At 42.6% G+C, this 18,582-nt stretch overlaps 1 protein-coding gene across 6 annotated transcripts in view; it reads right to left on the reverse strand.

The window, feature by feature from the left end:
- The window catches only part of LOC132397131 (proline-rich protein 5-like), a 128,561-nt gene that overhangs the window by 7,933 nt on the left and 102,046 nt on the right, over positions 1-18,582 (reverse strand). For all 6 annotated transcript variants that reach the window (XM_059975468.1, XM_059975467.1, XM_059975469.1 and 3 more), the window contains 3 exons: positions 17,932-18,023; positions 14,983-15,123; positions 9,987-10,125 (listed from right to left, as the gene is read on the reverse strand). In XM_059975468.1, coding sequence (XP_059831451.1) covers positions 9,987-10,125; positions 14,983-15,123; positions 17,932-18,023 — 372 coding nt within the window. The remainder of the gene's footprint in view (positions 1-9,986; positions 10,126-14,982; positions 15,124-17,931; positions 18,024-18,582) is intronic.

Genomic DNA, 18,582 nt, shown 5'->3' on the forward strand with positions numbered 1-18,582 from the left:
ACAGGGAATGGTGTTAGGTATAGCTGAAGGTGGACGCCCAACCAGCCCATCACAGGAGGTAAAGGAGCTTGTCACATGCATCTGTACCTCATCATAATAAGCCCTCGTGTAAGTCATGAGAATCCTTTGCAAGTTTCAGGATTCATTGTCGTCACATATTCAGGGTTTGGAGCAGTGTACATTGCCACTGGTGCTCATATCCTAATGTAGCATGTGCTGACTTACAATACCCTGGAGCTTTCCCTTAACGCTGTGTTAACCCAAGTTTAGTTGATTTCTCCAACAGGAGTACTTGCTTCCTACCAACCCACACACCTTTGGGGCGTGGGAGGATACAGAAGAATTTAGGGTAGACCCACAGGATCAAGGGGCAAATGTGTAGATTCCACCCAGGAATCTCAGGATTACTGAAGAAGTCTGGATAAACAAAGCTGGGTCATTATTAGCATTCATCCGTTATCATTTTTAATGCTGGTTCGTGAAGTGAGAGGAATATATCTTTCTCCACCATCTGAGTTTACCCTGTTCCTGGCACTACATTTCTCGGCCCTGGAGGACTGTGCTTGCTTTGAAAATGTCTTCTTGCACATTTGAAGCACACTTGTATTTCAGACTTAATTTCTTGGGAATGCCACACAGCATTAAAACAAAGCCCTTCAGCCACACTGAGTCTGCACCAATCCTCATTTTTACTGTAGTTTCGTACTAATCCCATTTGCATCTGCCCACGTTCCCATCACCGCTCTCTATATTCTACTCACCCACACACCAGAAACAATTTAGAATGGCCAATCAACCTACCAATCTGCATGTCTTTGGGATGTGGGGCACCCAGGAGCAGCATGTAAACTCCACACAGACAGCAACAGAAATCAGGATTGAGCCCAGGTTGCTGGAAAGGTGAGGCAGCAGTGAGGGCTGCAGAACTGTGCCTCACAATTCTTGTGCACTGTTGAAACTGCCTCCACTGTTATTTCCAGCAATACCTCTCAGGCATACACATCATTTTGAGAGCCAGCTATTCCCATTTTTTGTCAGCTCATGACCGAGAGTGAATTTTTATTTCTGGAGGATGAAGTTTGTGATCTGACTGCCCCCAGTTGAAGCAGAAACCGATTGAAGGGTGTGTTGATTATGCTAGCAGCTACTTCCTGTACTTGTTTGTATCTGCTTGAGCCCATTTGCTAATAAGATGCTGTCTTCTAAACTACAAACAGACCCAGATGAAAACAATACTTCACATGATGGTCATTAGGTGCTGACAGTTATAAAAATTAGAGACTTGGGACTATATACTCATCATTTTATCATTGTACAGTAAAGATTTATCAGTTTATTTGTTTAGATACCAAAGTCCAAAATTACTGTTGCCGATACCAGCCCTTATCGATTAAGCTCTTAACTCATTTGCACAGCAACATTTCTTTTGCTATTACTACACAAGGCCCTTGATTGTTTCAGCAAACAGCAGATCCTAATCTCAAAACCCATGAGGAAAATAAGAGATCACAGCATTATAAAATGATCAAAAAATAAATATATAGACACTCATAAAATTATGAGAGACATTGATAGGGTAGATAGTCAGAACTTATTTCTATGTTGAATATAGAGAGCACAGCTTTAAGGGGAGAGGAGATTAATGCATGTAAGATTTTTGTATAGAGAGTGGTGGATACCCTGCAACAGATTGCCAGGGTGGTACTGGATGGAGTCAGATATGGTAGGGTCATTTAGGTAGACACATCAACATGTATGCGGATAATGTGCAGGCCTCAGTTAATTGGGTAATGTGCTCGGCACAGACCATGTTGGCTAAAGGGCCTGTTTTTGTTCTGTACTGTTCTGTATTTATTTAAAGGCTGAGATTAGTGGTACATTTTCAACCAAGTAAAATATGAAAGAATCTACATTTCCCATAGTGAATAGGCAGAGGTGAAGGCAAGATGACGGGATCGGCATCTAAGAGGAGAAGTTGCTCTACACAATCTGCTCTAGATTCCATATAGCCAACATTCCCTTGCTTCCCAACAACAAATGCCTTCCTAATTTTAAAGACCTCTATTAGATTAAACTACATCTTTCTTACTTGTAGAGGAAAGGGGAAGAGACACTGAACATGATCTTGTGAATATGTTGCCTGCATTTGTTCTGATCCTGTGTCATTTGCCACGTTGAGACTGGAAGAATTACATCGGCCTGTTCCAGTCTGGAATGACATCAAAAAGATGTTTTATTCTGTCCATATCCGCAGTGATACTCCAAAAATGATTTGAACCCTGTGATTAGCTTCCTGCATCTCACTCACAGATGTCTATCATTAATAATTGGATTATTGCGAATGTCCAACTTGTGATGTGAACTTGGCTTGAATCTAGCTCACAGCAATGGAGTCACTCCAGCTGGTAGGTTGGAAAGAGTTAAAAAAATATTAGGGTGAATTTCCACATTGGAAAATAATTAGGCTCTTAAAAAGGGCAAGACAAAAGCATGAGCTAATAGAGGTAATTTGAAATCCTAACATGACAGTACAAAAGAGGGGGACACTTAGCAATTGAAAGAGATCAAATGTGAACTCGTCCACAGTGGACTTGGGAAACACGAGTCATGCTTGAAAGCTAAGAGCAAATGCATTGCCGATGTCTTCAAATCATTAAAGTTGGTGAACAAGTTAATCAAAATGATCATTATAATGAATTTTTGTCTCAAAGGCTGATGAGTACAATATCAAGCCTTGGTCAGACCTGTCCTTGATATTGTGTGCAGTTTGGCCTGCCACACCTCAGGAGGAATGTAATGAGTAGGATACAGTACAGGTTCACCTGGATATTACGGTGGCTTGGAAGATTTCATCGTGACAAAGATGGGATAATTTTTTATTTCCTTGATTTGTATTTTCTTCAGTAAGGAAAGGTGAGTGGAGGTTTAGTCAGGAGAGACGTTTCCTCCAAGTGGGGAAATCCAGTATGAAATGCTATAATTATGAAATTACATTCAAGCTATTCAGAGGAAAATCAGGGAGCTCCCATTCCTCATAAACTGGTGAGTTCTGGAATGCTTTGGACTAAAAAGCACAGGACACAGGGACAAGCTGAACTTCCAATTTGCAGCTTTGTGGACCTTTGAAAGATGCAGAGCACAGTGGCAAAATGAGGTGCAGATTGGCTGTGATGTAAGAGAGCTTAGATCAGTGCCAATTGGGCAAAAAGGTCAGTCTGGACATGCTGGGTGTCTGTGCTGTACTCTTGGATAAATCAGTTGCTCTTCCAACAATATCTGCGGCTAAAAGCAAGGGTAAGTCATCTGGTGAGGTTATGATACAGTGTGTTGTCTCTCAGTGTATATTTAAAACCACTTCCTGATACTAAAATGGCACCAGTCACTGGCCATGCTTCTTGTGTTAACCATGGCAACACACACATGCAGCAGAAGCCCACGTTCTGAACCCAACAACTTGCAAAACCTAATGGCCTTGCTCTTAGATTCAGGCTGCAGATCTCAGAGTCTGGGGCTGAAGTTGGGGGGGTTGGGTATTGTGTGGGAAATGACACCCTAGCTAGCAGCGCTTGTACTTCACACTTTTTCAGAGTTAGGATGTAAATTGTATGTCCTCGTCACATTCAAGCTGCTAGTGGTTTGTCAAATGGCAGCTGTGCTACCGTTTGATTTTACCTTTCAATGGTCAGATACAATTGCAAGTGAAATGAGAACAATGTTTGTGGCTTCTTTAAACTAGCTGAGCATTCGATTTTCTCACACTTCCAATGTAGAACAACTATATTGTTCACACGTGACAACTTCATTCCCAGCCACAAAAGAGACAATAAAATGACTCCCTCTTCAGTTGCCTCTGGAAATCACATTACTCTATGAGGTTGGAACTAACTGTATGCACAGTATTTGTCCAAAGAACGGAAATCTTTAAACCAGGATTAGAAGTCTATACACTGAGTGAAGAGACTCTTGACAGCAAACTCAGAAGGTAAACAATGAGGGAGAGGTTCTGTGTTCCAAGCATAAGTGCCCTTGGAGATACAAAAATCTGCAGGTGTTGGAGTTCTGGAGCAACACGTAAAAAGCTGCAGGAACTCAGTGGCCCACACAGCATCTGTGGAGGAAAATGGACAGTTGACATTGCGAGGCCATCCCTTCATCAGGACTGAAAGATGGAGGGGAGACAGCTAGTTGGAGGACATGGTGAAGCAAGATGTGGTGTCTTGTTGATAGTGAATCAGGTTATATTGAATTATAAAGAACTCTTGATCAGTTTTATTAACTACCTGGATGCAGCTCTATAAAACTCTAGTTAGGCCACACTTAGAGTACTGTGTCCAGTTCTGGTTGCCTCACTATAGGAAGGATGTGGAAGCACTGGAAAGAGTACAGAGGAGATTTACCAGGATGTTGCCTGGTTTAGAGAGTATGGATTATGATCAGAGATTAAGGGAGCTAGGGCTTTACTCTTTGGAGAGAAGGAGGGTGAGAGGAGACATGATAGAGGTGTACAAGGTATTAAGAGGAATAGATAGAATGGTCAGCCAGCACCTCTTCCCTAGGGCACCACTGCTCAGTACAAGAGGTAAGGGGAGGGAAGTTCAAGGGGGATATTAGAGGAAGGTTTTTTACTCAGAGAGTGGTTGGTGCGTGGAATGCACTGCCTGAGTCAGTGGTGGAGGCAGATACACTAGTGAAATTTATTAGACAGGTATATGGAGGAATATAAGGTGGAAGGTAATATGGGGGGGGGGGGGTTTAAGGGTCGGCACAACATTGTGGGCCAAATGGCCTGTATTGTACTTTGTTCTTTGTTCAGTTAGGGAGAATTCCAAAGATACAGATTGTATCAAAGGCACAGACAGAAACAGAATCAGAATCAGATTTAATATCACTGGCGTATGTCGTGAAATTTGTTATTGTGTGGCAGCAGGACATTGCAACATGTAATAATAAAAACTATAAATAACTAAAGAGGTATATAAAAAGTTCAAATAGAGAGGGAAAAATACTGAGGTCGTGTTCATGGGCCATTTTGTCCATTCAGAAATCTGATGGTAAAGGGGAAGAAGCTGTTTCTGAAATGTTGAGTGTGTGTCTCGTTGATGGTAGCAATGAGGAAAGGGCTTGTCCTGGGTGATGTGGGTCCTTAATGACGGATGCTGCCTTTTTTGCGACATCGCCTATTGAAGGTGTCCTGGATACTGGGGAGGCTAGTGCCCATGATGGAGCTGGCTGAGTTTCCAAGTTTCTGCATCTCTTTCCGATCCTGTGCGGTGGCCCCTCCACACCAGGTGGCGATGCAACCAGTCACACTGCTCTCCACAGCATACCAGTAGTAACTTGCAAGTGTCTTTGGTGACATACCAATTCTCAAAATCCTAATGAAATATTATAAATTTTATAATTGCACTTACAATTACATTTGTAATCGTGCCTTCTTTGTAATTGCATCAACATGTTGGACCCAGGGTAGATCCTCAGAGATGTTGACATCCAGGAAACTGCTCACCCTTTCCACTGATCTCTCAATGAGGATTGGTATGTGTCCCCTCGACTTCCCCTTCCCAAAATCCGTGATCAATTCCTTGGTCTTGAGTGCAGGGTTGTTGTTGTGACACCACTCAACCAGCTGGTCTGTCTCGCTCCTGTACACCTCCTTGTCATCATCCGAAATTCTGCCAACAATAGTTGTGTCGCTGGCAAATTTAATGATGGCATTTGAGCTGTGCCTAGCCACACAATCATGACCTACTTTCTTTATTGCATCCATTCTGTTATCACAATTTTGCTCTCTGACCACCAGCACAATCCCCTCGTCTGCCCCAATTGTACCCTGAATTGACTCTCTGGAAATGTGAGGGCCACACTAGAGAGAGTGGCACATTTTAAACACTCAGAGCCGAGGGGCAAATACCAAGCTTTCACCATAGCATGGCACTGGGGAAGAGAAAGATGTTCATATCTTACTGAAATGTGTTGATTGGAACCTAAAACCATAGAGAAAACATCAAAGTAAAAATCTGAATGAAATTAACAATAGGGGAAAGTCCGGATGATGAGAGTATGATGTATAGATTATCAAGTGTGAGTGTGTGTATATATTTGCATATGGAATAGGTAACAGCTTGATGGAAGCAACTGATTTGGTTGTGTTTATTCTTTGTAACTTTAACTTAAGCATGACACGTTGCTCAATAGTTTGCGTGCTGAGAAGCACAGGACAAAAAAAGGGCAAGAGCAAGGAATAATTCAGCCAGCATGAGAAGAACTTTACAGCTCAAAATCCTTGGTTGCAATTATCAAACAATAATTCCATTATAGTACATTTTGCATTAGCTTCATAATGTAAGATAAATCACTGCAGGTAATTAATTAAATTTCTGTGCTGGTTTTAAATTTTTTTGAACATGCACTTTATAAAACCTCGGAAGTTTGAGAAAGCAGAACAAGATAGGTTTGTTGCACCATGCTCTCCTGCCTGTTTCCTGAAAATTACTAAAACGTACTTAGTTGAGCCTCTGAGGATGATAGACACACACTCTTTTGACCTGCTGGGTACTCCTCCTCCTACACTAACCCTATTTTAGGATGCTGGAATTGCAATGGACAAGTCAGGTGAATGAGATCAGAAGTCCTCTCAACTCACTCTCCCATCATTTGCCAAGATTCTAGGAGCATAATATACGGGTTTAGAACTGAGATGCAGAGAAATTTCTTCACTCAGAGTGTCTAACACTGAATGAATGAAATTGAACATTTCAAATTAAACATTTCCTTTTGCCATTATCTCCTTTGCCAGATATTGCATCCTGTGGCCAACTTGAGTTAAGATTATCATCAGAATGGATTTAATAATATCGATAGGGCCTGTTAGGATGCAGGGGGAAATGGGACGGATGTGACTGCTCCTGTATTGAGCCGATTGATTTCCTATGTGTTGTTGCCAGTACAATATAGAAAACTGAATGTAGAACAGTACAATGCAGAAACAGACTCTTTGGCCCACAGTGTTGTGTTGAACCAAGTAACAATCAAACGGCCAACTAAACTAATCTCTTAGGCCAACACAATGTCTATATCCTCCCATTTGCTTCCCATTCATGTGCCTGTCTAAACACCAGTTACAAGTCTCTACTGTTTCTGCCTCTACCACCACCCAGGTATACTCCAGCACCTGCCACTCTCTAAGTAAAAAAACCTGCCCCTCACAACTCCTTTAAAATCCCCCCCCCCACCTTAAGTGCCTGTGCTCTGGTGTTAGACATTTAAACCCTGGAAAAAAACATACTGTCCATTTATTTATACCTCTCATAATCTTATAAGCCTCTATCAGATCTCCCTTCAGCCTCAGCCACTCTAGAGAAAGCAACCCAGGTTTGTCCAACCTCTCATTATAGCACATGGCCTCTAATCCAGGCAGCATCCTGGTAACACACAAAAACTGCTGGAGGAACTCTGCAGGCCAGGCAGCATCTATGGAAAAGAGTACAATGGAAGTTTCAGGCTGAGACCCTTCAGCCGGGCTGGAGAAAAAAAGATTCTGGAAAACTTCTGTATCCTCCCTAGAACCTTGACGTCGTTCCTATAATGGCGTAACCAGAACTGTATGTAGTACTCCAGGTGCGACCTAACCAGAGTTTAATAAAGCTGCAACATAACTTCCTGTCTTTTGTACACAATGGCCTGACTAATAAGGGCAAGCAAGCCATATGCCTTCCAGAGTAAAGCAGGACCCTGTCTGACACATGGGGTAGGCAAGTCATCATTTTGTCAGTCTGCCTGTTGGCTATCAATTTATGTTTGAAGGTTCCTTCCTTTCCTCACCTGTCCAGGTGATAAAGTCGTAAGAGGATTCTCAGATTCCTGTAGATAATAGTTAAGGTTGAGTCTGTGTATTCTCGTTTGAGAATGGCTGCAGTGTGTTTGAGTAGCTGCTCTTTGGAGTGAGATAATGTCTCCTGACTTTTCACACCTTTTGGTTTTGACAAAAGGCGGTTGCTGATGGAGATTAGACAGGACATTCCTTTCTTAAAAGCATAAAAGTTGGTGGATGTTCTTATTAAGGTGGTTGGAGTGTCTATTAAACTGATTGTCCTTTTGTATCAATAGTCCACTTACTGGACTGGAATATCTATTTTGGTTGAGGTCATTAAGCGGTCTTTGTCTCGGACTATCGCTATTGCTGGACATGTGACTGTGGGGGTTAGCTAGAAATTGTTTTCTGCCTACGTGACAAAGATGGCATAAAACCTCTGTTCTTCGACAGAGAGACCTCCGTGGCTGACTCTGTGAGAGTGCAGAAGGAGGTTCTCTCTTGTAGCTTGCTACTAATAAAGGTGGAAAAGAATCAACTGTGGTACTTGTTCCATTACATCGGGTTGATCGCTGTTAACACTGGGTTGCTAAAAGGAGAGATTTATTGAAATATGTCCCCATCTCGCCAGGGAAGGCTGTAACTCTACCTGGAAGGATCAGCCAGAGATGTCACTGATTGTGACTCTGAGCAAAGTGAACATTTGTATCATATACTACTGAAATCTTTGTAAACCAAATAAATTTAATCAAAAACACTTTTGGCAATCAATTAGGGGTGTTGACATTGGTGATGTGCAATGCTCCAGATGCAGGCTAACTAGATTTATAAAGCTGCAACTGTTTTACACCTTTCTCATTGTCTCAGTCAATCTTTCTCACCCTCAGCATGCCACCTTGGCTGAACAGAGGTGCACTTTTAGAAATAGACTAAGACAACTGCGCTGCTCCAAAGAGTGCTATATGAAGTCATTCCTACCTTTGGTTGTCAGTCTCTATAATGAGTCAACCTATAGCTGGGGAAGTAGTGACCCCCTCCAGTAGACAGTTATTAACCTCTGTTTACCACATCCTGTTATCGCAGAAACCCTGTCCATCACTTCTTATCTGGATGGTGTGTATGTGCATCCATTACTGTATAATATTACGGTAACTCTTGCACTACCATCTTATCAGTGTGAACTTGGAAATCGTGTAAATCTTGTAATCTTTGACTTGTTTGTCTTATTTTTAAGGTAACTTATTTTTTATTTTTACTTCTCTTCTAATATTTGTATAACCGTGCTCTTGAAATGCTACTGTGACACTGTAATTTCCTTTGGGATCAAAAAAGTGTCTATCTATCTGTCTTCTCTTTGTAAATGAAACACTTTGTGGAGCATCGCCGGATCTCTCAAGTTACTTCACATAGTCTTCTTCTTCACAGATGCTGCTGAAACCATTTTCAGCGCTTTCTGTTTTACGTGCAGTGGTTCCTTGAAAAACTAAAAACACTGACAGACTGAATGAGGGACCTGACACTGTACGGCCCACTTCCAAATTAAAAAAATACATTTGATCCTTTATTACAAAACCAGCAAAGACAAGAGATTAAAATTAGGGAGATCAGAATTGGCATAGTCAGTGGAATATCCAAAGCGGGCAAATAACTGGTCAACAAAGATATCCAAACCCTGCTCAGTCTATGTCTAACTAAACTAATGCCACAAAGGGTGAATATATACTGTAACTACGTCCATTTACTTCCATCACACCCCAGCCCACATAACCCAACTCAAACATGTAACACAACACAGTACAGACAGAAAATAGATATGTGGCTCTTACACTAGACTCCCAGCACCTGCTATATTTTTCTTTTGTCCAAAATGAGTACTAAATGGGCTCATCACATTAGCTTAAAATTCCAACAGGCAGTGCTTAGAAATAATAGAATTCATTAAAGCCTTACATACACAAGTTCTTAAGAGATGTATAACTTGGAAGCTGTAATGGAGATTAAGTAACTGAGCATAGATGAGGTAACAGCCTCATTCACAGTTGCCAAGGATATTAAAAGGTGCCAAAGAATTTTCTCTCTCTCTCTCTCTCTCTCTCTCTCCCTCTCCCTCTCCCTCTCCCTTTCTCTCTCGTCTCTCTCATGTCTCTCCAACAAGTGATAGAAGTCATTGACGTACCAAGTAAACAGACAGTGTTTGCGATGCTCCTGTCCCTGGGGAGGAGTTCATACAAGCCCAGATATGGAGAGACCACCAACTGTACCAAATGTTCCAGCTGGATGTATTCCTCAGTCGGTCCTTTAGGCTCATGAGCACCCTGGTAGAAAAAGCACCAACAAATGTACAAAAACGTCAGGCAGATGGTGAAACAAGAACAGGACATTTAGAGAATACTCAGCAGATCAAGCAGCGTTTGCGAAAAGGAAAATAATTGAAGATTCTTCAGCAAAACCCTCTGATTTCCTGCAACTGCAGTTTTTATTTTATTTTCATGCATTTCCTATTAACTTTAATTTAGTAAAACTGCTTGCACATGAAGTGGTTCAAAATGTTGCTCAATAACATTTGCGAATACGTCAAACTTCCAAGCGTTATGCTGGATTCCTTCAGGGTGAGTGAGTTCACAGTGTGCCTGGCAGGTGACCAGAGACCCTGCTGATGTGCTACTGAACGAATGGAAGAAAGACTTTGCAGGGTTCAGCCTACAACAAGCACCACACATGCAGTACTGCCAGACCTACTGAGTGTTTCGTGACTTTTGTTCTTACTGCATGAAATGTAAAAGTTGTTATGAAGCAAACTGCATTGGAGTAATATTCCTGCATGCTCCTCTATGCACCTCTCATGGAATATGTGACCCAGCCCTGGACAGTGGTCCCTTTTGTGAAATGGGACTTCCCTTCACCTTCCCAACTTGTGTGACAAGGGACAAAGGTTTTCCCTCTCCAAGGAAGAAGGATGGAAACAGAAGTCATTGGAATTAAGCCGGTGCAAACTGGGAGTGTAAAGCTTCTCAAGGCTTGAAATCAGCAGTATTAGCAACAAACACTCAACAGCTCAGGCAGTATCTAAGAAACAGAGTTAATGTTTCAGGGCACAGATACTGTCTGAGATCAAAGAGCTCCTAGCAGCTGCATGCTCTTAGCAGAGACACTAATAACACCTCCAGTTTCTCTTTCCACTAACTTTCCTTCTCTAGGAACCTATCTGAAGCTGTACTTCTTGGCCTTATCTGAAACATCTGCACTCTTTGGGAAGCCAACCAAAATCATCTTTCTCTTGGGCCTGCACCAGTAACACCCATCCCCTTCCTTGATCCCTAACTGGCCCAATATAGGCCCTCACCAGTAACTGCTCCATCTCCAATAAACAAGGGCAACTCTGTCCCTCCTCCCTCAATAATCCCAGGATTACTGCCTGTGCCATGCGACAGTAAGTATAGGAATAGAGTGAAGTGGAGGTTAAATTATGTGGCTGAGGGATTGGAGCAGAGAGGGGTGGTTGGCTCACAAATAGAGAAAGTTTGTAGACAGTGTGAGAGGGAGGATAGGCAGGTGTCAGGGAAGGGATACACTCAGACCGATGGTTTGAGATGTGTATTTTATGGCACAGAGTATCATGAACAAAGTGGATGAACTTAGAGTGTGGATCAGTACTCGGAGCTATGATGTTGTGGCCATTACAGAGACTTGGATGGCTCAGGGGCAGGAATGGCTACATAGAGGGCCAGGCTTTAAATGTTTCAGAAAGGAAAGGGAGGGAGGCAAAAGAGGTCGGGGTGTGGCACTGGTGATCAGAGATAGTGTCACAGCTGCTGTAAAGGAGGAAGTCATGGAGGGATTGTCTACAGAGTCTCTGTAGGAACAGCAAGGAGTCAATAACTCTACTGAGTGTTTTTTATAGACCACCCAATAGTAACTGGACATCGAGGAGCAGATAGGAAGACAGATTCTGGAAAGAGGCAATAATAACAGGGTTGTCGTGGTGGGAGATTTTAATTTCCCCAATATTGATTGGCATCTCCCTAGAGCAAGGGGTTTAGATAGGGTGGAGTTTGTTAGGTGTGTTCAGGAAGGTTTCCTGACACAATATGTAGATAAGCCTATAAGAGGAGAGGTTGTACTTGATCTGGTATTGGGAAATGAACCTGGTCAGGTGTCAGATCTCTCAGTGGCAGAGCATTTTGGAGATAGTGATCATAATTCTATAGCCTTCACCATAGCATTGGAGGGGCGGGGGGGGGGGGGTGGGGTAGGAACAGACAAGTTAAGAAAATTGTTTAACTGGAGTAAGGGGAAATATGAAGCTGTCAGGCAGGTACCTGGAGCATAAATTGGGAACAGATGTTCTCAGAGAAATGTACGGAAGAAATGTGGCAAGTGTTCAAGGGAGATTTGCATGGAGTTATGCATAAGTACATTTCAATGAGACAGGGAAAGAATGGCAGGGTACAGGAACCATGGTGTACAAAAGCTGTTGAAAGTCTAGTCAAGAAGAAAAGAATAACTTACAAAAGGTTCAAAAAACCAGATAATGCTAGAGATCTAGAAAATTATAAGGCTAGCAGGAAGGAGATTTCCCTGCTTGAAAGCCTAGGACTCTTTTCAAAAAGGCTTTCTTAAGCCATCAAATTTTTCCCTTCTAGGGCTTGTATCCAACAACTGTCCTCCCTAGGATCCTGTCAGAACAGGTCTTAAATTCCTAGGGAATCCCTTAAACAGTTGCCAATGCCAAGCCACAGGATGTCACAAAGAGAGATATTGTGCCAGTACTTGTGAATCATTGTATTTGGGTTTTGTAACTGACAGCTCTAAGGTGGAGATTTGAATTCTCTTCGTAGCAAGTTCCATCTTTAACAGATGAGGTAATGTGAGGCCCAGCTCAGGATGAAGAAAAATAGCAAAACTGCAGTTTTATTGACTGGCATCATCATCATTATGTGCCGTGTCAAATGATGTAAGCGATCATGGTCTCATGACCATGATTGCTCTTGGCAAATTTCGACAAAAGCGGTTTGTCTTCTTCTGGCCAGTGTCTTCACAAGGAGGGTGACCCCAGACATCATCAGATTGCCTGCCTGGCGTCAGTGGTCCCATAACCAGCACCAGCTATTCATAGGACCAGCCGCCACCTGCTCCCATTGGCTTCACGTGACCCAAATCGGGGGTGGGGGGTGCTGTTAGCAGGTGCTACACCTTGCCCAAGGGAGACCTGCAGGCCAGCCGTGGGAAGGGGTGTTTACACCTCCTTTGGTGGAGACATATCCACTTGGTTTATTGGCACCTCCTGGAAAAGGGAGCTATCCATTTCTTCTCAATGTGAGCTCTAGTCCCGCAGCACGCGGTTGACCATCAATCCGGTGAAATATATCACTGTAATTCCGGATACACAACATCATCCTTGCCATGTGCTTGAGCACCCTCATGTGCCTCTTGGCTTTTAATCGCCCACCAGGTTTAAAACATGATATATGAGAATTATGCGTGTTGCTTTAAGTATGAGATCTTTTTGTAGGGCCTTTTCCTATTGCAAGTTTCTCAGTTTCAGTCACGCTCTGTGGATCAGTTTCTCCCCCTACATTGTATACAAAACCCCTCAGTTATTCAGCACATCCTGCTTTTGGCCTGTTGCCAGCTTCTAATCCATTTCAAAGCATTTGGGTGGATATCTTCTGAGGATAAGTTGAGCAAGCTAGGACCATTGTCTTTGGAGGAAAGAGGATGAGAGGTGATGAAAGAGCTGTCCAAGATAATAGGAGGCATAGATAAAGTGGACAGCCAGAAACTTTTTCTCAGGGTGAAAATAGCTAATATGTGGAGGGGGGGGGGCATAGTTTTAAGGTGATTGGAAGAAAGTGTAGTGGGGGGTGGAATGTCAGAGGTAGTGGTGGGTGCATGGAACACAATGGTGATAGAGGCAGATACATTAGGGACATTTAAGAAACGCTTAGGTAGGTAAATGGATGGAAGATAAATGGAGGGCTATGGGGAGGGAAGGGTTAGATGGATTTTAGAGTAGGTTTGTAACAGGGCAGCTCAACATCATGAGCTGAAGGGACTTTACTGTGCTGTAGTGTTCTGTGTTCAAAAGTGAGGAGCATGATTTTCACCATAAATGTGGTTATGTAAATTATATATTAATAGGTGTTATTTTCTATTTTTGCCTGCTGCGTGTTTATATCAGTTTAAAGTAAACAGAGTTTGTTGTCAGCTTGTGCGTTTGTGTGTGTTATATTCATTTCCTATTTTATTTGCAATTGTCAGTGTATAGGTGCATGAGGGACTGTGTGTGTTTGTGAGGCGGCATATATGATTCTGTATTTGTGTGGGTCAATACTCTTGTTCATGCGAGCTTGTGTTTGTCATGGTGCAAATTTGTGGTGGCCAGGTCGTTGGGTGTACCTAAGGCAGAGGATGATAGGTTGTTGATTGGACATGGCATCAAAGGTTACACAGGGAGAAGGCCGGGAGCTGGGGTTGAGGAGGAGATAGGAAAAGGATTGAATGGCAGAGCAGACTCGATGGGCCAGATGGCCTAATTCTGCTCCCATGTCTTATGGTCTTAGATGTGTCTAAGCTTCAGTGTGCTTATGTGTATGGGTAAATGTCATTATGCATTTGTGTGTGTGAGAGAGAGAGAGGAGGGCAAGATCAGGTTTGGCTACCCCTCCAGGACTACTTCAGCCACTGATCCCCAGATGAAACCGAATGGTTGTTAGGAAGTGAAGCAGGTCCAGTGTCGTTGGATCTGCTACGCAACAAGCAACCAAAAGTGACAGAGTGAAGAGGAGAAAAACGGAATACGGAAAATCTGCGCCCCGGGTGACCGAACCAGGTTTGGAGCCACCTGCGTGTGACGTATAGGGAACCCCAGGGCCACGGCTACATCTTGAATCAAAATCTGGAGAAATTAAAAACCAAATACTCATTGAGGATCAGAATCAGGTTTAGTATCACTGGCATATGTTGTTCTCCAGCAGCAGTACATCATAATAAAAATAATAAATTACAATAAGAAGTTTATATAAAAAAATTAAATAAGTAGGGCAAAAAGAGAGGAAAAATTAGTGAGGTAGTGTTCATGCCCACTCAGAAATCTGATGGTGCAGTTTGCTTTGAAAGGATCTGTGTGCTTTAACCCACTTTAACAGGAACAGGTCACACTAGGACTTTACCTGAAGCACTAGTAACATCTGTGTGATGGATGGAGGGACATCATTATGGCGTTGATGCAGCACTTGCTCCAGATTGGCCTTCAGCAGGACCAGATCTCGGAATCCAAGTAAAGCCATCTGACGAATAGTGAGCTCTTTCCCCTGGGAAAACAATCAAATGTCCCAGTCACTTCCTCTGTGATCTCCTCCTGTGGACTCAGCCGCTCTTCATTTTTGTCATTGACATAGTACAAATACTTAACTCATTGTAGCTTCTTGTTGTGGTGTGAGAATTATTTTGTGGGTGTTTAATTATAGACCCTATCAGTATATTTTGGTCTGATAGGCATCTCTGAAGAGCCCTGCTGTCAAGCAGCACGTAGTACAGACCGGGAAGTGTAATGTGGTTCTGACTGCCACGTTATCTCTTTGGTCTCAGCTCACCTGAGATCTGCCTTTTGTTCTGTTCATTCATCCCCAGCAAACACCTTAACTGAAAACTAACTTGTTTCCTCTCTTTCCCAGTTCTGATGAAGGGCCTAGCTCTTGAAACATTAGAACTGTTTCCCTTTCCAAGATACTGCCTGATCTGCTGAGTGCTTTGAATATTTTCTGTTTCTATTCCAGTTATCCAATACCAGCAGTTTTAGTTTTTAATTTAGAATGATTGCAATTTTGATTCAAATATAGTGAAACTAAGCTGACTAATATTAGAGTTCTAAAGCAGGGCCCAACTCATAGACGCCATCCTGAGCTAATATCATTTGCCTGTGTCTGGCCTATATCCATCTAAACCTTTCCTATCCATGTGTCCTTTAAATGTTTAAAAACGTTTAAATTGAACCCTCCTCTACCAGTTCCTCTGGCAGCTTGATCCACATACCCTCTGTGTGAAAATGGAACCCCTTAAGGTCCCATTAAATCTTTCCCCTCTCACCTTAAACTATGCCCTCACAGCATCAAAACTGGGTAGAAACCTCAAGTCCGAGTGCAGGATTTTGGGAGAGATTGGGACTTGCAAGTTGGTACCGAATGACACAGAAGGCAAATCAACAAGTAAGTTCAGTTCATTACTTTGAAATGTAATTTAACACATGGTTAATTTTAGTGAAACTATAACTCAGATTGTAAAGGAGAGAGTGGATGGAAGGAGTTTTCAGAAAATGTTTTTCTTGCTCAATCAGACTGGTGACTTTAGGTTTGTACTTTCAAATACAAATGACAAAAGAAATTAATGGAACAATGTGGGATTAAAAACATGACAATCCCTGCAGCCCTGAGATTTTAAAACAGCCGCAATGACAGTTCTGCTGACATAACATTAACCATGTCCCGTGCCCCGGGTGTGAGGACACCATGCTGGATTTCTTGCACACCACTTTCCAGATCACTGTGGAAGGAAATGACGAGCTGAGGTCCAGGTGCCATCTCCACAGGCTCTGAGAAATTTATGTAGAATCACAAATACTCAGGCACCAAAGATTGAATGCACGAGTGAAGTGTTGCTTTGAAAATGTGACACTGATTCCCATTTAACTGACTCACAGACTTTTCTCTTCCTGTACAATTTGTATACTAATCCTGTGGGACTCTGACATGTGCAGTGAGAGCTGCCACCATTAGCCCAATTGATATTGGGTATTTTCGTAAATCCTATCACTTGAAAGAATGGTGGTCCAAGAACTGGATCACATAATACTTCTCATCAATTTGTGACCCTGCCAAGTGGGAGTCATTAGTTATTAGTCACTAGTTATTCTCAGATTGGTACTGAGAAGCTCGTCTGTTCATCAGTTAAAAGAACCTAGTACGTAATTCCTTCCTCCACATAGCAGCTCTGTGGCTTCTTGATGCTTTCACTCTAGTTCCTGTAATGATTTACGAAGCCAGTGTGGGAAATGCCTTCAATGGGGCAGCTGGCAGCTGAGGGGGTGGCAGACGAGTAGTTTGGGAGTGGTCTCCTGAAGTGGAGCTTCTGCGTGCTCCCGATGCACGGACTTGAGCTCCTCCTTTTCCACTAGGACAGATTCCCAGGGCTGCTGCATTTCTTCAATGAGGAAGCACATCCTTGAATCGTTTTCTCTGCCTGGTGATCTCTTGCCATGACAGAACTCAATGCCTAGGGTCGGGAAGGCGAATGATGTAGCCTGCCTGACGTAACCCAGCGAGGGTAACTAGGGTCTCTCTCCTGGGGAGGTGATGCTGACATTGGTTTACTAATCCACCCTGTGATTTTTGAGATGGCATTGGTGGTAGTTCCCAACACATTTTGAGATGCTTGCGGTAGATAGTCTAGGACTCAGAAACACGTAGGAGGGCAGGGACCTCTGCTGCCAAGTAGGCTTTCAACTTGAGCCAGATATGGAGTTTTGAATTTTGAATCTTTTGTTTCCCCAACTGCCAAAAGGCCTCGTTAGCTCATTGAAGGAGATGATAAACTTCATCATCAATGTCTGGCTCTACTACAGGTGACTCTAGAGAGATGGGAAGTGGCCCAAATTTCCCAGGGTCTTCTTGAGAACCTTCATTGCCAGAAGGCGGTGTGATACAGCAGGGACAGGTTGGTAGAGGACCATGCTCTTGTATATGTTAAACATATGGCTTGTTTTTCAGAATGTATCAGTGGAAGTGTTGAAATGATTTGAAGTTTAGCCTCTGAGCATGTGCGAAGGCAAGCAACATCAGCAGTCTGCAACTCAACTACTGAGTATGAGGTAAATGAGGCTTTTGAGTGAAATCACTGTAGGTTGAACATTCACATGCATGCATGTGTGCACACACAATCTTGCATATGCACATACATATACAAAATGTGTGCACACAACCGTGGATGTACATACGTTCTGTAAAACTGCGGTACACACTTTAGTGACACTGGATCACAATCGAGAATGCTAAATTTTCACCAATCTTCCCTTGACCAGATCTTACCCATTATTAACCTTTAACTAATGTGTGCTCACTCCTTACCTGTACAGGGTAAAATATGGCCTGTAGCATGGGTAGGATTTCAGTAAAAAAATGATCCCATATCCTTGTTAAAGCTTCTAAAAGATTTTCACCTAGAACAAAAAAGAGATGGGGCCGAAAATGTCATTTTGGAGCAGTAGAAGTTGACTAGTGGAAACTAATTAATGTCAGATCAACTTTGCTCAACTAATTCTATGTTCCTTGTCATTTTAAATGGAGGGTGTGAATGCTGAAATATAAAAGAAAAGAGAAAAACTTCCAATTGCTTAGCGTTAAATGCAACACATTTCTCTTTTCTCTGCTAAATGCAGGGTGAATCACAACCCAGACCTAGGCTAATACCCCAGTGTGTCACTGAGTGAAGGGTTAAATTGTAGTTCTCTTGGCAAAATATTCTCCAGAACATTTTCAAGAACAGCATTTAAGCTCTACCATGACCAAAGTAGTTGATCGATCTCTCTGCACCATGAGTGGGCCTGCATTAGTAAACTGAGATCATCCTCATTTTACAGCTGACACAATGTGAAGACAGCATAGTAGGGTGGATTACAACTGAGCTCTCAGTTAAAAGGATCTGTCTGCACAAAGTAACAGCGTTTGTTAGTCTATTCTAAATGTGTTTACTAACATGACTGACAATATTAATGAATG

The sequence above is a fragment of the Hypanus sabinus genome, chromosome 7, assembly GCF_030144855.1.
Source record: "Hypanus sabinus isolate sHypSab1 chromosome 7, sHypSab1.hap1, whole genome shotgun sequence".
Classification (NCBI taxonomy): Eukaryota; Metazoa; Chordata; class Chondrichthyes; order Myliobatiformes; family Dasyatidae; genus Hypanus; species Hypanus sabinus.